Raw genomic sequence first — 26,679 nt, 5'->3', positions numbered from 1 at the left:
GGCAGATTCTTAACCATTGCACCACCAGGGAAGTCCCTCTTCTAATTTTAAGACTACCAGAGTGATGAAAATCTATATGCATTTATTATTTGTTGGCAGAAACTTCAAAATATGCATATAATACAATAAGAAAACACTTTAGTAAAGAAATCAAGGCAAAAGGAAAATAATGTTAGGAAAAACAAGATGAAGCCATAGATAATTTCTAGTTTTAAAATGCATGCTTAAAAGCAGGCCACAAATTTGGCCCTGAACTTCCTAGCAGTTAATGCAAAAAAATAAATCACTAGTTACATGATTCTTGAGATTTTGTTTTGGCCGGATTTCTCAGGGAAAAACTCAATTATTCCTGGTACTGTGGGCTGAGAAAATTGTCTCCCGTGGATCCTCAACAGAGGACTTCATGTCATGTAGTTATCTAATACAATGGCTAACGCTCAGCGGGAACTAGCCAGGTAGTTTGTCTATTTTGTCACCTTCACGTCTCAGAAAAACGCTATGAGGCCCTTCCAAGATAAGGAAACTGAAGCTCAGAGAAGTTTAATACCTTGGCCAGGTCGTACAGTTCATACACGGTGGGCCTGGGACTTGACTGGGTCTGTTAGTTAGTCATTTTAAGTCCCTGTTGTTGATGACTGCGTCATGAACAATCACCCTAAAATGCAATCAATACATCCCATGTGGTATTTTCTATAATGACCTCAATATCCAATGCTAAAAATGTGTGTCAACAAAGCAGCAGGTTATGGTCACTAGAAGCCGAAAACATTACTTGTAACTCAACTGTAATTTTTTCATACAGTATTCTTATTTCGTACTTTCCACCAGTAAAATTGTTAGAAAAATATGGATATTCTTTTTCAGGGTTTCAACTGTTTCTTTAGTAAATAGAACAGGTCTATTTCAAAATTCCATATTTTCTCTTTTATATGGATCACAGCTCTCGCACAGATTATGAAAGGTTTCTTTCACTGTCTATAGGAATTAAAGTACAGTTGTCAATTCTAGAAGCTTCTTCCTTAAATATACTGCCATCTTTTGTTTAATTTTGCAGCTCTGTGGAAAATAACTTTTTTTCCCTACTTGCAAAAGGAACTCTTCCACTCAAAACCTGTTGGAAATAAAAAATAGTTCTATTTCTATCAAAGAAAACCTTATTACTTATATGCAGAGTATTTTACTTTTGTGTCAAATTGAAGAGTGGCATTAACTGAATGCCCACAAAGCATCTTAAAGGCTAAGGAAGGATTAAAGTAAAGGCTAAACTCTGAGACAGGTTTATGTACACTGTGGTGCACTTTCCTGGGGCTTAACGTCTTTTCTCCTATCTGTAGAGGATATAGAGGGCAGCGTTTCTGTCATGAAATAGGACTAATCAACTTAGTTGAGTTCGTATTTAAGGCAAGGTGAATTAATTAAGACAGTCTAACACAGTTGTCAGATGTGTTTTTCAGCCTGCATTCAGAGAAGCTTCTGCAATTGAAAGACAGAAAGTCTTTGGATGGTTCTTCTATGAGCAATGTCTAAACCAAGACGTCTTCACAGTGGATGTAAGTACACAAATCTACACATTGATTTGTCCAAACTGAGGCTAATTACTTTCAGAAAACATGTTTGCACATAAAAATAAAGGGACAATTTTATCTTAAAAGGAATACGGTTCTATAGGGGTCTAATGAAAAATGAAGACATAAGGAAATATTCTTGTATTATTCTTGTGTAAATAACATCAACAGCATTCCTCCCCAAACCACTGGGTATACTATAAAACATGATACACTTGGGAAAAATAAATATGTATAAAGAAATACTTAGATTTATCTATAAATTTTATCGGCTTCATTACTAACAGTATGTTAGCTAATAAATTCTTATTTGGCTGAAGTTACTAGAGAGTAAAGATTTATTTGCCAAATAAGTAAATACTGCCTGGCTTTAGTTTGTTTTTTTTAAGTAAAAGTAAAAGGAATATTATTTGAAATAGTCATTTCAAAGTTGTTATATAAATTTATTAAGTGTTTCATTATCTTTAAATAGATTAAGTACCTGCTTCTGTGTGTTACAGCTATACATTTACTCCCCTTTCTTACTTTAATGGCCTTCCATTACTGCAGGTAACTATGTGCAAAAAACTTGTCATGAGGTATGGACCATGAAATGACAGAGTAGGAAATATGGGGGAAAAAATTGAGGAACAATCAATGATAATCATGAAAAAAATCTCATTTTAATATTTCTTCACTCCTTCTTTAAAAAGATCTAAGTGAAATATCTAAAATTCAGTTCAATTGAGCACTGCTAGAATTTCACTTTAGTCTATGTACAGATTTATATATAATGGGTTTTGCTTCACAATCTTTGGAAGAAAGTGAACACAATGTATACAAACTGTGGTAGCACTTAAATTATGTTGATTTCAAGAAGAAAAGAAATTACGTAATTTCTACTTGCTTAATGATGACAAAGGCTTATCCCTTTTCATTATAATACTTGCAGATAGACCTAGAACTTTTCATTTTAAGAAGACATGGGTGGATCTGAGGACAATGAGCTTCCACAGTGAAAAGAAATAGGAGGTGAGGGAAGCACGTGCAAGCCATCTGTCATCAACAACACTTCCTAGGGAATGTGCATTTAGATGCATTTAGAAGAGTGCAAAAGTATATGCCTTCAGTAAAAGTGAAATATATTTTAGGGCCACTACCAAGTGCTTCAGTATTAACTGTCTTTGTTGTCAATACTGCTTGCCACTATAGTGCTAACTCATTTATAATGTACTTGTATAACAGAGAAAGTGCTTATTATTTAAAACCAAAATTAAGTCTAGCTGCCTTCAAAAGTGAGATGTTAGTGGTATAATTCAAACAAATAGAGATCTCTAAACTCCCCTACCCTCAGCAAAGATGGAGTTGGGGAGGAAGATACGAAGAGACCAGAGTCAAAGGCTCACTGAGGAAAGGCTAAGAGCAGACTCAGGGAGAGGGGCTAGAGTGGTCTCTGCAAAATAAAGTGGGAAGAATTGCTTTAGAGTTATTGGGGTAGCAGCTGAGAGAAGGTTTAAAAAAAAAGAAAGAAAAGAGCAAGAAGCCAGAGCCTGCATTTGTCAAAATTGCCCAAAGGACTGTTTCACAATGGAAAAGTCTGATGTTCAATTTTAAGATGTATTTGACACACACCGTCCCCAATCGGCCAAGACCTTGGTAAAGTCAGCTACACACACGTGTTACCTTGTGTTAGTGGTTTTATGTGGATATTGAGGGAAGTGGACTGCATTCTGAGTCAGTGTAGAGCAGAGAGGAGGGAAAAGCTTAAGGGAGTAGACTGGGAGGCCCACAGTGGCATAAACTCAGAACCCGAGCACCCACGAAGATGAAATCACCAGGATTGGGCAGAGCCTTGTAGAAGATGTGAGATAGGGGCTGAAGGTGATATCAGCTGCTCAGATTTTAAGGAGTAATATCATTTGTCCTGTTATAAATGACCATGCTGCACATTTGGGTTGAAGATATTTTAAATGTAACTATTTCTTCCACTTGAGATAAGTGCTTGGATAATTTTAGAATTGCTGTGTAATCTTCTCAGGAAATACATGTATCTACAATTAGAAACAGTCAAATATATATATATATTTTTTTGTGGTACACGGGCCTCCCACTGCTGTGGCCCCTCCCGTTGCGGAGCACAGGCTCTGGACGCGCAGGCTTAGCGGCCATGGCTCACGGGCCCAGCCGCTCTGCGGCATGTGGGATCCTCCCAGACCGGGGCACGAACCCGTGTCCCCTGCATCGGCAGGCGGACTCCCAACCACTGCGCCACCAGGGAAGCCCAGAAATAGTCAAATATTTTATGCCAGTTATGCATCTAGTCTTACCTTAAACTTTATTTCAATTAACAAATGTATTTTGAATATCAATACAATTATTTTTATTTTATACAATTAACATTTATATAATTATTTTTAAAAACTTTTTTCTTATAGGATATAAAAATGGACTTTTTTCACGCTTCTAACTATAGCAATGAAAAATTGCCGTGACGTCTCTTCTCACAGCTAGTTTTTCTGCTAAAAGTATTTGATCATGAAATGCTTTGGGGCAGCTCTCTTGGCCTTCCTAATTTAAAAAAAGATTTCCCATTTATTATTTTAAAACACTGAAAATATACTTAAGGACAAGTGAATTACACTTTAGCATTAACATGCTTTTCAGCACTCACATTAATACAGGATACTTAGAACAGTGAACACGTGAAGCTACTAAGGATTGTTTTATAACTTAAAAACCTTTAAGAATATCTCCCTCTAGTTTTAAGAATTTATATTTATTTTTCTCAGAATTATAGAAATAATTCTATTGATCTACCTTTCAAATGTAAAAACTTACCAAATACAGCAGTTATTTAAAAATTAATTTATCTTAATGAATATAATCCCAGAATTCATGCAGCATACGTGCAATAAGTATTCGATATACAATTGCTTAAATTCAGGGTTGGCCAAACTGAAATTGTACTGACTTTAATGAATGGTCATAGTAAAGCCATGTAAAGAAATGTAACGGAATTGGCACCTGGCTGCGATGCATAAGGCAGGCAAGCGTTCTCCATAGTAGCAGTACTCAGTATCTGCTGATTCGGCAAGGGCTTTGTTTCATGGTTTGGCAAGTTCATGGAGTTCACGTCTTACTACTATTGCCCTAATCAGTTGAGACAGAATTAGCACTAGCTAAATCTTCTATGTGCTGCCTGGAAGGGTTTGTTGAGGGTAAGAGTCTGAAGACAGAGATTAAGGAATCTTCATCCTCCTAAAGTGCTGGGCATCCAGGATCAGAGCCCTAGGTCAAAGAAATCCAGCCTGAATGCAAACCTAAGCACCAGTGCATTCCTGCATTGGGGATCACCAGACACGCTCTGCATTCAGAACGGATATCCCAGTCTACGCTTTGACTCAGGAGCATTTCATCTGCCACAGCAAAGTGACCTTGGTTCAAAAATTGTCTGCATGTTTCTAAACATGTAGAAGAGGATACCCTGAAAATGCGAAAGTTAATGTTTAAAGACTCATGGGTTGATCCATGACTGAGGAACTCCAAAACGGTGAGTTTGTAGAAACATACATTTGGAGCTTCAAGTATTTATCTACCTAGCTGACAAAGTGAAAGGTCTGGTCAACCCCAGAGTACTTCCTTGGAAGTGTCTGATTATATTTGCTTTAAAATATAATTTGGTTTAGGACAGTGAAACTATTCTGTATGGGACTGTAATGGTGGGTACATGTCATTATACATTTGTCAAAACCCAAAGAATATACAACACAAAGAGTGAACCAACCCTAAGGTAACCCGTGGCCTTTCAGTAATAGTGAGGTGTCAATGTAGGTTCATCATTGTAACAAATGTAAGACTCTGGTGCAGGATGTTGATAGTGGGTAGGCTATACGTGTGTGTGGGAGAGGTATGTGTGAATTCTTTGTACTGTCTACTCAATTTTGCTGTGAACATAAAAATAAAATCTGTTAAAAAAAAAAAAGAACAGTATGGAGGTTCCTTAAAAAACTAAAAATAGAACTACCATACGACCCAGCAATCCCACTACTGGGCATATACCCTGAGAAAACCATAATTCAAAAAGAGTCATGTACCACAGTGTTCACTGCAGCTCTATTTACAGTGGCCCAGAGATGGAAACAACCTAAGTGTCCATCGACAGATGAATGGATAAAGAAGATGTGGCACATATATACAATGAAATATTACTCAGCCATAAAAGGAAACGAAATTGAGTTATTTGTAGTGAGGTGGATGGACCTAGAGTCTGTCATACAGAGTGAAGTAAGTCAGAAAGAGAAAAACAAATACCGTATGCTAACACATACATATGGAATCTAAAAAAAAAAAAAATCTGAAGAACCTAAGGGCAGGACAGGAATAAAGACACAGATGTAGAGACTGGACTTGAGGACATGGGGAGGGGGCAGGGTAAGCTGGGACGAAGTGAGAGAGTGGCATGGACTTATATACACTACCAAATGTATAATAGATAGCTAGTGGGAAGCAACTACATAGCACAGGGAGATCAGCTCGGTGCTTTGTGACCAACCACCTAGAGGGGTGGGTTAGGGAGGGGATATGGGGACATATGTATATGTATAGCTGATTCACTTTGTTATAAAGCAGAAACTAACACACCATTGTAAAGCAATTATACTCCAATAAAGATGTTAATATATATGTAATTATAAAATATATATAAAATTTGGGACATTCAAAAGATAACAGGCACAACATTAAAAATTGCCTTCATCCATTCAGGCTGCTATAACAGAATACTATAATCTGGGTGGCTTATAAACAGAGATTTATTTCTCACAATTCTGGAGGCAGGGAAGTTCAAGATCAAGGCACTAGCAGATTCAGTGTCTGGTGAGGACTTGCTTCCTGGTTTATAGATGGCCTTCGTCTCACTGTGTCCTATGTGGAGGAAAGGCTGAGGGAACTCTCTGCGGTCTCTATTCTAAGGGTACTAATTCCATACATGAGGGCTCCACACTCATGACCTAAATCACCTCCAAAACGCCCCACCTCCAGATACCATCGCTTTGGGGATTAGGTTTCAACATACGAGTTTTGAGGGGAGACAGTCAGTCTATAGCAGTGGGCTATAATTTTTTTTTAAGAAAATTTGGGCACTAGTAGATGTCGTGATAAGTAAGTAAGCACTTTCTCACAGGTGTAAATATGAAAAGAAACTAGGGAAGCCAAGTGGAGCCCAGAACTGTAACATTCAGGTGTGGTAGATGCCAATGACTCATTGTCCTCCTCAGGGACCTTCATGACATAGGGACATTTCTGTAGACTTGGGAATAATTTACATTTTAGGAAAACATTTGGTAGACTGATTAAAAATAATAAATTACCATGTCAGAAGTGTAACAAAATTTTATAGATTACATTCAATCTCCCTGGCATTGCAAAAAGAAAGAAAGCCAGATTCAAGCACCATGGAATCCAGAACAGGTATGGTACCAAGGAGGGCTTTAATGGTAAATTAGATGAGACTTGTCTCCGATGCCTCATTTCTTCAACTCCATTGGCCAATAGCCTTAAGTCCCCCACTCATTTCACTGAACACATGAATAACAGTGGAAAAAAATCCAGCTGTGTTGTTGCAGACCATGGACCCTACAGAGCCTCGTAGAAATATGCCTATGCCTGGCAAACCTGGTAGTCCAGAAGAAAGGCATTTGTATCGATTATCTAGTGGAATGACATTAGAAAGTAATCACGTGGCCTCAACAATTCTTGCTGCCTTACCCATATCCCCTTTCTGAGTTCACCTGCAACCATAGAGGTCATTTCCCATCTCAAGCACCTGTATTTCTCTGCTTCAGACTGAAGGCTTTCTCCCACACTGTAGGAGCTTGTTGGATCTAGCTCCGGCATAACCCAGATGCAAGGGAGAACTGTGCCCTCCACCAGTGGCTGACAGAAATCAATGGGTAAATGGCCAGCTCTGTGTCTTTCACTGGGACAATTATGAGGTGTGTACTCCAGGTTTTCTTAGAGGGTCCTCAGAAGGTTGTCCATAGTGGTAACTCACAGATTATCTCACATCTTATTGGCTTTTTTCCCTTCCTGGTCTCACCCACTTCCTCATGTGGGCTTCCTGGGATTACCTCCCAAATAAATTACCTTCATTCAAGTCCTTGTCTCAGGCCTGCTTTGGAGGAATCCCAAAGTAAGATAGTCTCATCCACTTTGGTGAGTAATCTCCATGGCACTTCCCTATGGTGACGTGTGAAGTAGCGGGGTGGTCAGCCTCTAGGCAATGTTTGCTCTGGAGGGATTCTGCACTCCTTTTCTTCCTTCTCCTTCCTGCAGATTTGTTTCAGGCATCACATAAAATGCAAGATGAGCACTATATATCACAGCTTCAAAGTTTCTATCTCTCTCATAGGTAAGTTCAAACTTCTACCAGAGACTGTCAATTCATGACACAACTCAAAGTTCAACAGTGTTTCAAAAGGAAACACCACATCGTGTCCCACACTGTTCTGTTGTGTAATAGACGAGGTGAAAAAAGGTGGCTGTGCACCACATCTCAGATGCGGAGGACCTGAGGTTCTAAGCCAAGGAGCAGTGTCCTCGCCAGAGATGCAATCCCACAGCTGACACACCTGGCCTGAGTTCTTTCTTGGCATCTCACCCTGGCTGGTAGGCATCTGGCAAATATTTTTATCCTGATTCTGACTGGTCACTACTCTGAGGCCACTATCAGAGAAGAAATTACATTGACCTCACAGAAATAGTGAAAATAAATCCACATTAAAAACTTTAAAAAAATGTATATGAATGGTGAAAGCCAATGATAGGTGACCTGTGGACTTGAATTTTGAAGTTGATCAGTAGGTTTAGGCCTGGAAAAGAAGCTAAAGAAGTGACTGCTTATTTAAATACCATTATATTTTTAGTTTTGGAACCATATGAATGTATTAACTCTTTTTTTTTGTTTTTTTGTTTTTGTTTTTGTTTTTGCATTACGCGGGCCTGTCACCGCTGTGGCCTCTCCCACTGCGGAGCACAGGCTCCGGACGCGCAGTCCCAGCGGCCACGGCTCACGGGCCCAGCAGCTCCGTGGCACGTGGGATCCTCCCGGACCGGGGCACGAACCTGCGTCCCCTGCATCGGCAGGCGGACTCTCAACCACTGTGCCACCAGGGAAGCCCCTGTATTAACTTTTAAAAATTAAATCAAATATGCACACGAGAAAGAAAAAAAACACTACTTTGAAAAGCAGAACATTTTCTTCCTGATTTCCTTTTTTTTTCAAACGTAGTTGTAGTTATCTCAATTTTTTTTTAAAGTAACTATTGAGGATGAAGAAGCTAAAGTGACCTGTTTGACTAACACTCATTTAATATTTAAAATTCAAAATATGTTAATAATTAATAAAATATAAGACAAAATTTTACCCCTTTTATAATGGTCCCTTTTTCTGATCACTAGGTTCTAGATAAAGTTATGAATGCTTGTGTTTATGTATGTTTGGATATAACTTGGTCACTTGTTCTAATTAGACACATGCAGTCAGCCTGTATTCACTTTAATTAGATGTATTTTGGGCCATTAGGAATATTTTCCTCTTTTCTGTTTTAATCTTATCAACTAACTAGGAATATTTTTCCAAAAATTTAACATATGGGAGCATACATGCATTTGTACTTCTGGAAATATAAACATCAAAATAAATTGTAATAAAAGAAGATGGTATTTCTGGAATCTTGCAAAACTGGTTTAATTTTATTAGTGTTGCTTGTAGTGTGGTATGGTATTACCTGTGGACTCTCCAACAAATTCCAAAGGCACACGGAGTTCTACAACTGTATCTGGGTACTTACAATGGAGGGGTTTTTGTGTAACTGAAATCTTGCTGTAGTTAGTCTTCCCAAGTGTTGGGAAAATACAAAAGGTGTTCATCGTGTTCAAGAAGAATTCAAATAGTTCACAAAAAGTAGAGGTATTTATTGACATATCTATCCGTTTTTTTTTTTAGAACTCCATCAGTGGCGAGAGATATTGATGATAAATCCAATGATGGCCGTGAACCCTTTATTGACAGCATCAGGGCATCAGAGGATTCCACTGGTTCCCTCACCATTTGAACCTCCAAGTGTGGATAGGTATTTCTCTTCAATACGATATTCCAGTCAAAGGAGAAAATGGATATTATTAAGGTTTCAAATGCTGTTCATCCCAGTGTTGTTTTATTGTCTAATGTTATTTCAGGGAACTGTGGTGCAGTAAATCTGCCAGCCACATCTTCAACAAACTTCTCATCACTTCCCCTTTGAGGCCTGCTTGACATCCTCACTCAGCAAATAGCTAACAAGCACTTTCTATGTGACAGGCATTGCATAGGTGCAAACGTGGATGTAGTCTGCTAGGGCTGTGGTAGCAAAATACCACAGACTGGGTGGCTTAATTTTATTTCTCACAGTTTTGGAGGCTGAAAGTCCTAGATGAAGGTACTGGCAGGTTTTGTTTCTCCTGAGGCTTCTCTCCTTGGCTTGCAGACTTGGCTGCCTTTTTCTCTGTGTCTTCACATGCTTTTTTCTCTGTGTGCAAGCACTTCTGGTGTCTCTTCCTCTTCTTATAAGAACACCAGTCCTACTGGGGTCCCACCCTTATGACTTCATTTAACTTTAATTACCCCCTAGGCCCTAGCTCCAAAAACAGTCACATGGCGGGGCAGGGGTTAGGAGCACAATTCAGTCCATAACAATTGGATATCCTGGATTTCCTGTGATAGAGCAATTCTTTCTTTGCAATAAAAGTGAAGTTATCAGTATTTTGATTGTACACTCTGGCAGTTTTCTGTCTTCTTTTGGATATATTGATATAGTCTGACATTCCGAGGAGAAAGAAAAATTCAGTATTTATGCTTGTTCATGGAGCATGAACAAAAGAGTTGGGCTTCTAGAGACTACTGAAGTTTGGAGAAATAAATTGTCCACCCAGGTAGTCACTGATCCCAGATGGCAAAACTCAAGCCACAGTATGTTTATCAAATGAGAAAAGAATGTTGTGGTCAAGAATGGAAAATCAGACATTGGTACTGATTTGATTGGATCTTTTTTTTTTTCCTGACATCCCTAAAACTTCCCTTTCCTGATTTCTCTGTTGTGTCGGCAGCTGAGTTAGTCCTTCCTTAGTAAGAACCCTTCCTCCTAAGCTTTCTCATCATATTTCTGTTTAAGCCAATAGAGACCGCAGGACTTCTGTACTTCATTTTGGGAAGAGATGATAGAATCCCATATGGCAATAAAAAAAACCTCACTGCCTATGCAATGGAAATTTTGTCCAATTCCATTTTCATTTTACCTAATTTGTATCTTTTTCCCTAGAGATTTATTGCCTCTCACTGTAGCTCCAACTGACCCAAGACAGTTTTGTGCTCCTTCCCAATTTGGATTCTCTGCTCTACCAAATGTACATACGCCGCACGTGCTGTCCAGTCATGTCTACTCAGGTATGAGCAACAGATGGCTCTCGTCTGTGGAGCCCCTGTGAACTGGATTGCTGCATTAAGCTTGCCATCAAATTTACTGGCAAATTTTAGAGGCAAAACTGTATGGTGATTATACTTGTAGTTTCTACAGTTACTACCTAGGTTTAAATCATGGTTCCACCACTGCATAACCAAGTGTAAGTCGCTTAACTCCTCCAACCATCAATTTACTGATGAATAACATGAAAATCTGCAATTACTATCTGTCTTATCTTACAGGCGGGAACTGATGAGGTCATGAGGAGATGAGGTCTGAGAGTTAAAGGCCCTGGGGCAGTTTACGTATGGCCTGATAGGTCATAGTGAGGACCTGCCTTTTATTCTGGGGAAGAGGGAAAGCTTTTGAGGAGTTTGAGCAAAGGAATGACCTGGTCTGACTTACATTTTACCAGGATCACTCTGCTGCTGTGTTGGGGACAAACTTGATAGGATTAAAGTTCTGGAGTTAAACTGATGGGAGTTAATGGGCTATTAGAATAGTCAAAAGATTATGATGGATTGGCCCTGCGTGGTGACAGTAGGAATAGTAAGAAGTGGCTGGATTCTGTAAATACTTTGAAGGTAGAAACAACAAGATTTTCTCAGAGTTTAGATATGAGATGTGAAAAGAGGAGAGGTGTTAAGGATGACCTCAGAAATTATGGCTGAGAAATGGGAAAGGTGGAGTTGCTCTTCACTGAGTTGAGGAAGATCATGAAAGCAAGGGTTCTTGGTGCGGGAGCGATATCCTAGGCATTTGAGATGCCTAATAGACAATCAATGGGGGATGTGTGGAAGGCAGCTGAAGTCCAGGGAGGACTTCTGGAGACAACATGGAGATATAATTTTGGAAGTCATCAGGATATATGAGACTAGATGAGATCATCCATAGAGTGAGTTAAAAGGATGAGTTAGAAATTAAAAGGATGATCCCTGGGACATACCAACAGGGTCCAGAAAATCAATGGAGATATAGAAAAAGCAACCACTGAGGTGGGAGGAAACCCAGGAGAGGACAGAGGCCTGGAAACCAAGGGAAGAAAGTGTTTTAAGGAAAGAGTGAGCAACTGTGTCAAGTATGCCACTCAAAGATCAAGTAAGATGAGGACCAAGAATATATGATTAGATATAGCTTTGTGGAGGTCATTGATGATCTCAATAAGAGCAATTTCAGCAGAGTGGTGTCAGTAAAAACATGAGTGTAGGGGGCTCAAGAGGGAATAAGAGGTGATCATTTCCTCACAATATTGAAGATCAGATGGATGCATCTTATCTCCCCAAAACTATATTCAGTGAGTTTCTGTTTGTCCCTGCTCTCCAATTCCAACAACTCTTAATATTGAGTTAGCCAAAAAGTTCATTCGAGTTTTCCATGTTACAGGAAAACCCAAATGAACTTTTTGACCAACCCACTAGATATGAACAATGTGAGTGAAAAGCCTGAGACAGAAAGAAATGGGATTGGTGCCAGGGCCAGTGAAGACACCGGCCTGCCTGGATTTAAGCATGTTGTCTGCCACAGTGCATGTGGATCCACTTCGATGAGATTGAGCAGGGGCCAGGTCTGAAACTAGACACACCCACTGGAGTGTGACAGGCCCATCAGCTGAACCTGGATGGTAGCCCCATCTGGCAGCAAGAACCCAGTTAAATCTATAGCCCGAAGTTACAGGCAGCAATTAAGCAGACCAGTGAAATAGCTGCATTGCTGACTCAGAAAGAGCTTCTTAGTGATGAAGAATCCAGAAACTGCCAATAGTTGGATACAAAGAGGCAGGTTGACAACCTGTCCCAGGAACAGAGTAGTCAGTCTCTCACCTCAAGGCTGACGTGTAAGAGCGTAAGCAAGGGCAAGGTAGGGCCTCAGTCCTGTAGAAACCGAGCTACTAAGTAAGTTGGCAAAATAGGGATTAAGACAAGGATCTGTTTCAAACTTTGGGATGTTAGGTAGGGAGTGGATTATTACAACAGGACTAGCACTAAGTTTGATGTCAACTATTTGGGAAAGAGAAAGAAACTTGAAATAGGTTTGATGAGTCCACATTTCATAGGGTGCTAAAATCCAGGTAATGAGAATTGTGCCCTCTACACTGATCTTACATGGACGTTCTCTGCATCCTTGGGCATTACCCCATGGGTTGGCAGTCTTATGCATGCCAGCTGTCTCAAGGAGAATATCTCAAAGGCCCTGAACTATAAAAACATAGAGCTTTAGAGTCAGAAGGATTTTTAGAGGCCATGTCATCTAACCTCTGAATTTTAAAACTGAGAGAGAATCTCATAAAAATAGATACAGTATGGTGTATTTCAAGATAGGTTATTATTAATAGGAGTTTAACGAGCTCTGCTAGCTTGGTACAAGGCAAGTATAAAAACAGTTCTAGCCTTCATGATACTTGCCCTCTTGTTGGGGAGAAGAGATTTACACACGTAAAACTATCATTGAACAAAACTCTGTAATAAGTATAATTTGTGCATCTGTTATTGTTACAGTGTGGTCTGTAGACCTATGCTGGTCTGAGAAGTGTTTGTAGAAATAAATGCATAAACAGAGAGTAAGGCTTAGAAACTTTCACAGCAGCTTGACAGGGTAATTTTATGTCTATTATCTAATCATTTTAAATTGTGCTTGTACTTGTTCTTGCTTTCATTTCAATTTTCTAAAATGTCATTTTATGTATTTTCTGAAAGTATTGGTCCATGATGGGTCGGAAATTTTAAAAGAAAAATATAGTCCTTCACCAAGGGATGATTTGAGAAGCACCAGCATAGACTCTAAGTACATTAGGAGTCCAGAGAAAGAAAAAATCAATATAAGCATGAAGTTACCAGGCAAGAATAGAGCCTTGAATTCTGACGATGCTGTCATTATCTTAAGACATATTGGAAGGTTGACACAAGAATGTAATTGCTGTTCAACTCCATTGAAATTGTTTTGTAAAAAGTATTTTCCTCAGCTACACCCAAAAGTCCACGTAGAGAACTTCATATTTTATCCACTTAAAACACTGTATTTATTTCCAGGGATTTCAGTGCATAAAGAAGCACTTAGTTACTTCTTTTTTTAAGGTCAGTTAATTCTTTTCTTCCAAAAAAAAATTATCAATATTTACTTAAAAAGCAAGTGATCAAGAGATCCACAGATAATTTCATCTTTTTCCTTTTGAAGTATGGTAGGGAAACATTGCCAGTCATGAGACCCATACTTAAAGAAAAAAAATTATCTGGGGAATTCCCTGGCAGTCCAGTGGTTTGAACTCGGTGCTTTCACTGCCAGGGCCCTGGGGTCGATCCCTGGTGAGGGAAATAAGATCCCGCAAGCCGCAGCAGTAAAAAAAAAATTATCTGGTGTTATCATGCCATCACCAAAGTGACTCTAAGATTCTGAACAGCCATGAACTGATACCATTTCCAACACTGTGCTCAGTTGGTGGTTTTTTGCAGATACTGTTTTAAATCATTATATTTTCTTTCATTATTTTCAAGTGGATATTGTTAATTTGTTTGTGGGGTGGGATGGTGGTTTTCTTGTTTAAGGTTGGGGCATTTTGCCACCTGAATCCATAAAGGCAATGGCTAGAAGGAATGAAATGATTCAAAGGCAGCATACTGCCAGGTAATGTAACAATGTTGTTTTATTTTCTATTCATTCACTTATTTATTCATTTGTTATATATATACTTTTCTATATATTCATTCATTTATTGTATTTGTGTATTTTGTATATATTGTTATATTTGTGTATATGTGTTCACTGATATATATATATATACACACACACACACACACACACACACACAAACACTGATTACTTTCAAAAAGTATTCCAGGAACATTACAAAAAGAAACATATACAAACATGTACACAGGTTGTTTAAGGATAAAAACAAGATTAGAAATTACACAGTGAAGCCAAGTCTACAGATCACAGTAGCTTGTCAATGTCTCATAATTAAAATGCCTAGCTGTGATTCCTTTGAAATTCATACTGGCATTTCTGTCTTAAATGACTTCAGTTCTGCCCAAAGATAGGAGCCAAGCTTGCCAATCCCACTTCAAACTATGCCATTAGAGCCCAGACAGCCCCCTGTCAACCTAAAAGTGGCCTTCAACAGCCAGGAGAAAGAAACACACAGCAGTGATGACTAGGGTATTGCTGTGGGCAAGAGAAAGCATCAGTCAGCTTTTTCATCGCTGAACATTAAGGGGTCCAGGTGATGACCAATAAGCAAAGTAAAGTAAGCAAAAATACCAGCAAGTTTTCCCCCCTTCTCCCTTCCCCAACCCTTACCACTGGCATTAATTTTAACAGTTGAGACTTCTGTGTTTCTTGAGTCTCACTAAAATTGTACTGTAAGGTTTAAAAACTTCTTCCCAAAACTTTAACTTCTTTGAGGATTAATCTCTGGCAAGAAGCTATGCTGTGCTGCATTCTCCCCATTCCTGCTACGATTGCCATACCCATTAGAGACAACGCTCCAAAGACTGGCCTTAGACTTCCATTGTGAGATTCAGCCAAACCCTTCACCTCTGATCTTACTCCAAACTCTCCTTCCCAGTGGCTCTTTGGGGGATTCATGTTTACACCTAACAGACTGCAGATAAGTAGCATAAGGACTCACAAGAAAAGCAGAGGTGCTACAATAGGGAAGGCAGAGGGCCATTAAAATGATATTTCTAATGGTTTTCTTGTGTTTATAAAATATATTGTTTTGTTTTTAGGATGGAAATGGAAATGCATGCCATTTACCAACAAAGGAGAATAGAAAAAGTTAATTCCAAGGGACTAGCAGGCCTAGGGATACCATTCCTCTATGGCTTCAGTATCCCAGCTGGCCCAGCCACCAACCATGGCAGGAGCATGCTCCCTGCCAGTGACCTGCATGCTCACAGAAGCGCCCTGAGAAACCTTCAGGGAAACCCCTTGCTAGTGGCAACTGGTCCGCGCTTTCTAGAGAGCTGGGGGCAGAAATATCGTCGTCTCAGGAGAGGTACAGGGAATCAGAAAGTTCTAGACAGTGACACCGAGAATTCTAAAAGTCGAGTAGAAGAAAAGCCCCTAGGCCAAACCCATGCAATTCCCTGTGAAGAGAATGAGTATGCAAAAGACCCAGAAACTGACACTGTCAACAATCACAAGTTGGGTGAAACCAAAGAAAAGACATCTACAGCTCTTGCTCACACCTTTGGAGAGCTGGAGCACAGCCATGGAAAACCCTGGGGAGCTCATGGCACTCCCCTGGAAGAAAAGGCCTCGGACAGTGGGAAAGAGAAGGCTTCAGAGCAGGTTTTGGCAGCCTGTGGTGAAAAGAATGGGGTTTACCCTCCAGTTCCTCGACCATCTCTGCCAGGTAGGTGTCCAGGGGCTAATCCTCATAAACTGCAGGTCATCGAGTCCCTGAAGTTATTACATGGTGAGCTGTAACCACTGTGTTTCTTTTTATCCTCCTTTTTCTTAATCCTACTTAGAATTACCTCCTCTTGAAAAATTTATTACATTAGTTCCAATCAGCCATAACAGTGCAGTGTATCTCTGTTTATATATTGCTATATAGAGAATTTTCAGCAAAGGCTAGGAAGGTAAATATGAAGAAGGATGGGAAAGCCTACTAGAATTTTTAATTAACATTTTAATTTAATTTTTAATTTAATCTAATCTCTTCAACACAAAACAGAGGGACTTCTTGCTTAAAAGTATGAATTCAATCTCCCCTGTATTTAAGTGTAGAAAAATAAACAAACAGAAGCTCTTTCAGTGCTCACTACTGCTATGATACTCTCTAACCTAAAAGTATTAACACACTACCCCCTGCCCCAAATAGACACACTGAATAGTTTTCAAGAACTTCTTTAGATAAAAAATAGTTTAAAACTGGAACTTCTTTAGATAAAAATATTTTAAAACACAGGGATTTGGATATGTGTAATCTGGCCACCATACCAACCGCTTCCTTGACAAAATATTAATTTGCCATTTTGATGAAGATGTAGCTAAATTCTCACATGGCTTAGAGAGCATGATAAATCATGTAACATCATAGAACCATGGTAGTATTAATCTGGAGAATGAAATCCACAGGGTATTTCTATTGGAATCTGAGATAAGCTGGAACTTTGTTTTTATTTATGATAAGGTTGTCATTAAAGATCCTTTAGAGGAAGAAAAGAAAGAAGGTAGCTAAGCTCTTTAAGAAATCCTCTCTCAGTAACTCTGTCTTTTAAGGGGGTTACGTGTAGATTAAAGGGACTGCTCTGTGGTAATAGAACATCAGGAAATGAATGTAATGATACATGAAACTGTACTCTTAGCTTCCCCCTTTTCCCTTTTCCCACAAAATAATTTTCTTTTTGTTTTAAAGGAACACATGTGCTTCTTACAATCAAGGAAAATCTATCTTTGGATGAAGATATTCAGAAATGGACCGTGAATGACGTGTACAACTTCATTAGTGGCCTTCCAGGTTGTTCAGACTATGCTCAGGTGATGCAACATTTAAGTATTTTCTTAAAAGTTAGACACTTTGAAATATACTTTCTTCATAATGAGTTCTGTTGAACTTGATTTTGACCCCAGAGAGCATTCCTAATAATCTCTCCCTTTGTATGTCATTGGCTCCTCTGGAACAGAAGCCTCTGACTGGTGGAGCTTGGGTCATGTGCCCGCCACAGCCTCAGGGGAGGCTGGGAAAGCCAGTGTCTGGCTTTAGTTTCTGTCCCATCAAGGCTCCTGAGATGTGGAATTCTCCCAAAATTAGGAGGTTCAGAGGCCAAACACCCAAGAAGAATGAGAGGTATCTACTATATTCCCTACTCATCCATTTAGCAAACATTTGGAGGCATGTACTTCTGTATCAGAAGTTTTAGGCCTACTCATCATACATAACAGAAATATATACTTTATTCTAAAAAGGACAAGAAGGAAATACATCTGAAAAGTAGGAAATTAACTATTTTAAAATTCCATTTTTATGCTGGGGCAATATATAAAAATGCCTACACATAATTTAATCTGGTAGATAAATACTATTTTTTAAATTATAATGAACTATCAGGACAGTTGAAAAGTAAAACTAGCCTCACTTATATGGGAAAATTGCAGATAAAAATGGTGGGTTGCCAAGTTTTTGAAGTTTATGTCTGTGCTACATTTTCATGCATATAGTTTACTTTTTCAAGTGATTTAATAACACAATTCCAAGCAACAATGTGCCTACTATATCTGGTATCACTATCTTTGGTTTATATTTTAAAGTAAAAGAAAGCAAGAAAAGGACATTATGATTTAACTACATCATAAGTAACTGATGTTAGAGATAATTTTTTTCAGATCTCATTTTGTGATATTTTCTTCAGTGTAATGCTGTTAATTTTTTTTTTAATTTTCATTTCTTCCTTCCTTCCTTTCTTTCTTTCTTTCTTTCTTTCTTTCTTTCTTTCTTTCTTTTCCTTTCTCTTTTTCTTCCTTTGTTCTTTTTATTGGACCAATGGAAAAGTCATATAGAGTAGTGATTAAGAGTATGGCTTATGAAACCAGAAAGTACAAGTTCAAATCCTGGCTTTTCCACTTTCTGGACATGTAACCTAGGACAAATTGCCTCCTTCCTTGGTGTCTCAGTTTTTTCATCTGTAAAATGAGGATAATAGTATAATACATTTTCAAAGGATTGTTGTAAGCATAAATGAGTGCCTAGCACTCAGTAGATTCTAATTTCATCATTACCTCAGAGGCTTCTAGAGAAAGCAGAATCTCAACTTACTTATGAGGCAAGTTGTATTCTTCAAGTCACCTACTTTTTCTTTTTGCATACCTGCTAAAAAATTTTGTTCTTTTTTTCCTACTCAATGAGTATAACCTTATTATTTTATTACTAGTCATTAACCGTGAGTAAGTCACTTTTTAACTGTGTCTATGCCACTTTTCAAGTGGTACAGTGAAGTTACCAAATTCTGATAATCAGAAAGAAGCAACGCCATGTATAACGCACATTTGATTACTGACTTCTGATGGATTGAATCTGTTTGAACTCACTATTTTTAATCAGTCAGTGATTCACAGTCATAAAAATGCAGTTTATAATAACCACTCTTGTAATAAATAATGTTACATGCATTTTATACTTTATAATCCCAGATGTCCCCTTATGGGTATAAAGAAGTCACATAAACACGAAGACCCCAAACTTTGCTGACTCAATTATCTCTCACCAACAGGATGTTGGTGCTTCCTTCCCCACCCCAAGAAGTGGTACCGTTATTTCTAGGTGTTTCTCAGATGTGTTTAGGGTCAAGTCCTGTTTCCTCACTAAAGTCAGTTCCCCTCCTAACAGTTGCTGGTGACCTCGACAGCAAGGATGCCACTACTCTGCTGGGCATGGCCAGGCTGTGTTCAGTGACGGTGCTCTGTACAGAAGTGGGGGACCCCCTGGATGCAGCTGGGTGCCCCCTGAGCGCAGCAAGCTCTGAAGCAGCGCTGCTTCTGCACAGCTCTCACAGGAACCCTTGTCTGCAATGTGCCATCCGCTTTTCCTCACAGCCCCTGGGACTACTCAGGGCCACACCCCCTGTCCCCTTCTCTGTCCTCTTCTTCCTCACCTCTGCCTTAGGTGCAGCACCCTCCAACCACCCACCTTCTGCAGGTAGAAAAAGGAAATTCAGGAAAAAATAACCGCAGTGAAAATCCAAAGCCCCTTGCAAATGAAATCTTTTAAATAGATGTGAAGAGAGGATGGGTGGTTCAGCCATTTAGGGACATCCAGGATACCGTGTAACACATTTTTTTTTTGTTCAAAGTCAATGACTAGTTCAAATAAGTCAGCAGTTAAAGTATTCTCTCTAAAAATAAATGAAATTATTAAAAATACATGCATATTTACATCATGCACTTGGCCCAAACTGCTCTCATGAGAATGAAGTGAGGATATCTTCTGAGTGACAGAGGCATGTTCTGCATCCTTGCCTCAGGCCCAGGGTCCATCCACCATGACTGACGGTTAGGCCCTCATGCATTTCAGGCCCTGGGTGCCAGCCTACCTCTGTGTGAAAATTTATCTCTGTGATTTCTCCTTCTTTGGATGCTCTCTCATGGTCCCTTCACTGCTCACTGGAATCTCTACAAAGGAGAGAGAAATTAGGTAAATTTTCTACCATAAATATAGGTAACTATTCTTATCAGCACTCCTTTTTCTGATTGGCAGTGGGGTTAAGCAGGGAAAATTCTGGATCAGAATCACGAACTATACATTATTTTACAAGTTCTCTAACAGGCAAGCTATGCTTTTTGGGCAACTCACTTAACCTTTTCTATGTTGGTTCTCTCATTTACAAAAAACCATAATAATAGCGCCTACTCTTTATTGGCAACAGACTGTGTGCCAGGCACAGTACTAAGTAAATTATTTAGATTGTCTTTTAAATTTAATCTACACCATACTTCTTCAAAGGAGATATTAACTCTATTTTGCAGCTGAGTAAAGCTGAACTTCAAGGTGGCTAGAGGACTGCTTAAAAAAATGTGTGTGTGACTACAAATCTAGCTCTTTCCATTATAATTACTCTACATTGAGGATACTGGGCCGTATGATTTTCGGCCAAGGGTACCTGGGGCCCTAGGAATTCTCAAAGGTGGTAGAAGGTATGCTTAAGTTATTCAAGATATTTCAAAACAACAAACAACCTAAGAAATATCATACATTTCCCCAAAATAAGGCTACATAGACTAACCCAGAGTGTCCACTTTTTTGCTTTGGCCCAAATTAAGTTACTTATATTAGCCATTCTACAATTTGATCCGTTAAAATAGGAAAAGAAATAATTACTTAATAAATATAGTTTGTAAATAACTAAAATCTGTTAGAACACAAAGTGCCTGGTACAGAAGTTTCCCAAGAAGAATCTAATCTTCTGCTGGTCCTGAGGCATGCCCTCCAAGGCACGGAACACTCAGTGGAAATGGGACAAATATGGTTCCTCTTCTCATGGAGCTTGTAGTCCAGAAGAGGGGCACCGTAAGGGATTCCACATCAGCATGACCATGCTGGAGAGGGCAGCTACAGGGCGTGGTTGGAACACATAGGAGGGCCTTACGGTTTCCTAGAGGAAGAGGCATCGAAAGTGAGACCTGACAGTGAGGAGTTTACCACCTGAGGGGGAACAAGGTGAGAGGGAGGCAAAGGAGGAATTTCCAGGTGGGGACCAGAAGCCAGAGAGAACTTAACATGGTTGGGATTTGAGAATAATTTTTAGTGGCCAGAGGCCAGGGCCAAGGTGGGAAAGGTGAGGATGGCAGGATAGGGGACTGAAGAGGCTGAAGGGGCCAGGCCACAGAGACTTGAAGGATTGTGACTTCATCCCGGAAACAGTCTAGGTTTTAAGGAGGAGTGGCGTGCTTAGCTTTATGTTTCAGAAAGGCCGCTCAAGTTGCTTTTATGAAAATTGTTTAAAAGAGGCAAGACTAGTGGGGAAGCCTTCTCAGATGAGCAATAATGGAGTTTGATCCAGGGTAGAAGCAGTGGGGTGGACAGGTAAGAATTCTACCTAAGAGGCAGAATTGGCACGATTCAGCTTCTAAGTTAAAGATATACATTAGGGAGCCTTTAGTATACAGAGACACTCACTGAAGCCAAGAGAAGACTGAGATGAATCCAGAAGACCAAAGAGGACCTGGGTCAGAAGCCTAAGGGACTCTAACACGTAAGGATGGACAAAGAAACAGTAGTCACAAAGGTGACAGCAAAAGAGAGGGCAGAGGGTCCCCAGGAGGGAGAAGCCTCAGGAAGTGCATTTTCTTGAAGGAGTAGTCAACAGTGTCAAATGCAGCCAGGAGTGTAAGAGATACAAGGACTGAAAAATATCTACACGTATGGTAGAGTCACCAGGGACCCAGAGGAGAGCAGGTTTAATGGACTTGTGAGGGTGGAAGTCAGACTCCTTGAGACTGAGGAATGACTGGGAAGTAAGAACATGGAAACAGGGAGCATCAAAACTCTTGAGAAATTGGGCGGTGAAGGGGATGAGAGACCTGGGGCAGGGTATAGAGATGGAGTGAGGAAGCGTTTCTGTATTTTCATCATTATGGCTTGTATAATGATGGTGGAGACTTGCTTAAAGCCCACTGGGAAAGAGCCAGCCAAAGAGGAGACTGACGATGAGACAGGGGATTATGTATTGTGCAGGGCCTGGAGGTGGGAAGGGTGCAGACACTTAGCCTATGTGGAAAGAGTGCCTTCAAAGAGTGAGGGGCCACTCTCCCCCTGTATCAGTACAGAGGAAGAAAATGTAAGCTTTTAGGTTGGTTTGGGCAGAATTAGAGGAAGTTCTTATCTACTGGTTTGTTTGTTTTAAGTAGGAAGTTACATGATCTGCTGAAAATGAGGGGGGATTCTGTGGGTTCTGAAGTTTGAGTGTGAAGAAAGCTTGAAATGGAAAGAAAAGAAAGCTCATCCATGTATGTAAGATTGCCAGGCAGTTTGAAGTTGGAGACCATAACGTTACAGTACTACCAGTCTGCCTAGTGTTTTCTGTCCCTCTCCTTCTCTGCCTGGAAACTTTGTCCACCAGCAGCCTTCCTAGTTTCTGGAAGAATGGAAGGCATGGTGACATCCACTACACAGTCAGAACAAATATGTCCAGTGTGACAGCTCTCACCTGAGTTTTCCTCTTCTCCCTTTACCACTCATCTAAGGCAGTGGACAGAGGCACTGAGTCTGTAAATGTGAGAGTCTGAAATTTGCCTGAAATGGTTTTTACCCACATCCCTTCACTCATACTATTTGTCCATTCATTGATTTGTCCAGCAAGGATTATTGCATATCTTCTGTCATGGGCCAGGCACTGCATTACAGGTACGTTGGTGAGTAAAACATGGGCTTGCCCTCAAATAATAACTATTCCAGGTTGGAATTGCATTCTATATACAGAGAATTAGAATGTACTCCAAGGGTTGTTAAAGACTACAAACAACATGCTATTGGAACACAGAAAAGAGGGTAACTGAAAATAAGAAATGTTATGATTTTTGGTGTCATCCTCAAGCAGTCTTAAGGTTTCCTCCAAAGCTAAAAATCTATATATAAAACAAGGTCTTAAAAAAAAGACATTTAAACAAAGCTGACATCTTTTGTGTTTAATAAGGTGTTTAAAGATCATGCAATTGATGGAGAAACTTTGCCATTACTCACAGAGGGGCATCTTCGAAGCACTATGGGCTTAAAGCTGGGGCCAGCATTAAAGATCCAATCGCAGGTAGGGTGATTTTTCGTAACTAAACGTGTTAATGGTATGAAGCTTAAGTGAAATATGTTACCTTTATCTTGTTGTAACATTAACAATACCAATTTAACCTCTTTATTAAGCTTTTTTCCTCTGTGGTTGAGGACATGATAAAAGTGAGGGAACCTGAAAACTTTGGACAGGGCATTGGTACACATTCCTAGTTTTGGTTGGGAAGGCACAAAGCAGTGGTGTGCTGGCCAGTGTTTAACAACCTGCTGTCTTTACAAATGAACCCCGATTCATAGCAGTTGTCCATTTCTGTGGTGTCAGTACTCCCACCATGGCTGACAAACTCCATATGCAGCGTCACTGAATACAGAATTGGGAAGAGATGCACAGCAGCTCCCCATTTCAGACTATCTTCACCATGTGGATAGCACAAGTGTAAACAACCTCAAGAGCAGAGATAATAATAAACAATTATAGTAAAATAAGTAGGTAAAAATAAGTGATAAGTTTGGGGCATTTAATACTTTAGTTTGCAATATAACATATCTAATTGTAACTTTATATAATTTAATTTTTAATAATGGCATTTTTAGCAGTTAGCTTGCAAATTTCCTAAAAATACAGCAATCGGTCTCAAGAGCTGGAACAAGCCAGCTCCAGAGCACCACTTCTCATCACTACCTCCACTGCTTCATTCTGGTCTAAGGCACTATGTTCTCTCGTTGGATTACTGTGTTAGCCTTCTAACTCTTCTCCCTGCTCTGCCCTTGCCCACCCAGAGCCTATTCACACAGCAGTGAAGAATGATTCTTCTAATACATGAGACAGATCATGTCATTCTTCTGCTCAGATGTCTGCAATAGCTCCCCATTTCTTTCAAAGTCCAAGTCAAAGTCTTATATTATTTGCACTCCTCCCCACCCATCACCACCCTTGCCTTCCTGACCTCATCTTCTAAGTCTCTCCCTGCCAGTTACTGCTTTTGTCAACTCACCTCTGGATGCTGTTTGAACATCTAGACAGGTTCCACCTTCACACTGTTCCCTCTGCCTGCGATGCTTTTACCCCAACGTCCTCATGCTTTGCTCCCTCATCTCCTTCATCTTTGCTCCACCATACCATCTCAGTGAGGTTTGCTTGGTTCACCTTACTTAAAATTGCACACGGCCAGGGCTTCCCTAGTGGCGCAGTGGTTGAGAGTCCGCCTGCCGATGCAGGGGACACGGGTTCGTGCCCTGGTCCGGGAGGATCCCACATGCCGTGGAGCGGCTGGGCCTGTGAGCCATGGCTGCTGAGCCTGCGTGTCCGGAGCCTGTGCTCCGCAACGGGAGAGGCCGCAACAGTAAGAGGCCCGCGTACAGCAAAAAAAAAAAAAAATTATTGCACACGGCCCAGCCCCCATATATACTACTGCTGTCCCTTTTTCCGGTCTTCTCTTTTTCCCCATAGCACCCATCACGTTCAATCACACAATATAATTTATTTATTTGTTATATTTATATTTATTTTTGATTTCCCTCTGCCCCCACTAGAATGTAAGCTCCATTAGAGCAGAGATCTTTATTTGTTTTGTTGACAGATATAACCTTAGAACATGCAAAACCCATAATAGGTCAATAGTTATTTGTTGAAAGAGTGAGTTTCCTAAAAGTCAAACCAAGAAGGCTCAACTAATTCTTTCAGAATTTATACAGTACTTTACTTATTCACAATAATACATGCTTAGACCAGGAGCTGAGTTTCCAGGATGTCCTTCAAAAACCTTTTTTTTTTTTTTCCTAAACTTTTCAGGGTAAAGAAGTTCTTTATTTCTAATGCAAATACTTCAGTGTTTCCATTGATGTTCTTTTTTTCAGCTTCTTATCTTGGAATAACTTTAGATACAGAAAAGTTGCCAAGATAGTACAGAGAATTCACCTAGCTTTTCCTAATGTTAACATAATACATACCAGGGCACATTTGTCAAAACTAAGAAATTAACATTGGTACAATATAATATTCACTTTTAAGTGATTTACTTTTCTTTAGTGAGGATACTATACCTCTTGGAATACTTACAATAACACTGCAGTTTTTTCTCAAATCTGATTTTCTTTGGCTTTGGTTTATCACTTTCGTTGCACTTTTTGTTCTGCTTTGTCCTTACAATGTGGCCAACCCCAAGTCATTCTTAATATTCTCCTCACTTGCTGCTAGCATTCTTATGCTCCTATCTGATACATATAAGTACTTCCATGCAGCCCAGCTGAGCTATTATATCCCAGGCCCCATCTGCCAGCATAACAGGACAGGACTCCCACAGAAGCTGGGTGTGGGGGGGAAGTGGAGGGGGAAGGTCCAACTGATGCCAGATGTTCAACCAAGCAGAACAGTTTTAGAGTCCTTGGGATTGGGAATTTCCAGGGGTCCAAATGAAGCAGGAAAATTGGAAGGTTCTGAGTAACATCTGAAAGTCCCAGAAGGTGAGCAGGCAGGAGTTCATCAGTGGATAACAAAATCTCAATCTCCAAAATGGGAATCAAGGGCAAAATTCCATTACAGCAAGAACTGCTAAGAAGAAGGAAACCTACCCTCCAGAACAGAAACGTAGAAGGTAGACCGGGACTGAGTACACAAGGAAAGGGGTAGGAGAAGAAAAAGTTACTGGAATTTGAGAAAGATATTATTAGAATGGAGGGTGCTGGGGGTTTGAGCTGTAACAATGTGAACAATATAGAAATCTCCTGGGCCCCACTCGGCATCAGGTTTGTGTAGGAGCCTGCTGGTTAGTACTAGGGCACCAAGTCCCAGCGCAGCCTTATTTATGTCTCAACACTAAGCCCACTGAAGGCAGTTGTGTGCTAAGGTTCTAAAGAATTCCAGCCTCACCTGGAGGACGGGCTGGGTGTTGGTGAAGGTGAAGTAGGGTGTCTGTGGGAACCCTTGTAGGACCATTGGGAAAGGAAGAGCTAGAGTGAACTCAGAGTGAAATAATTGTGTGTGCAGATGAACCACAGCAGAACCAAGAACAGGAACTGGTAAGCTCCTACCACCTTGATATCCAGTTTTACAATGTAAACACTATGATTCTAAAAGAAAAAGCCCACCGCATCCTAGAATTTTGTTCTTCTAGATGTCCCATGCCTGAAATTACCTCAGCCTCCCTGCCACCTGTGGCTTAGCAGAGTATGCTGAGTTATTGAAAGAATTCATAGATGTAATTACTATATTTTGTCTTCTAAGGTATCTCAGCATATGGAAAGTATATTCTACAAGAAAAGCCTTTCACTTCCTACCCACACGAAACAAGCATTCGATCAACCAACAGATACAAACCCTCTTTTGGATTTTAATTCCTGGAGTGATACACTGGACATTCCTTGTTCCCAGGATATGATCATTCCTAAAAGAACTGAGCGAGATACTATGAGAAATTAA

General features: G+C 39.9%; 1 protein-coding gene across 1 annotated transcript; it reads left to right on the top strand.

The window, feature by feature from the left end:
- Nucleotides 1–1,445: 1,445 nt before the first annotated feature.
- Nucleotides 1,446–26,679, top strand: SAMD7 (sterile alpha motif domain containing 7; the record flags this gene model as incomplete). Its single annotated transcript, XM_082625663.1, has 8 exons — nt 1,446–1,550; nt 9,550–9,676; nt 10,901–11,025; nt 14,581–14,659; nt 15,766–16,394; nt 17,403–17,524; nt 23,173–23,283; nt 26,485–26,679. Exons 2-8 carry the CDS (start codon nt 9,576–9,578, stop codon nt 26,677–26,679), a joined length of 1,362 nt encoding a protein of 453 aa, XP_082481789.1. The 5' UTR covers nt 1,446–1,550; nt 9,550–9,575.

The sequence above is a fragment of the Mesoplodon mirus genome (assembly GCF_964341445.2).
Source record: "Mesoplodon mirus genome assembly, chromosome: 6".
Lineage (NCBI taxonomy): Eukaryota > Metazoa > Chordata > Mammalia > Artiodactyla > Ziphiidae > Mesoplodon > Mesoplodon mirus.
This window is presented reverse-complemented; position numbering and strand designations above follow the sequence as displayed.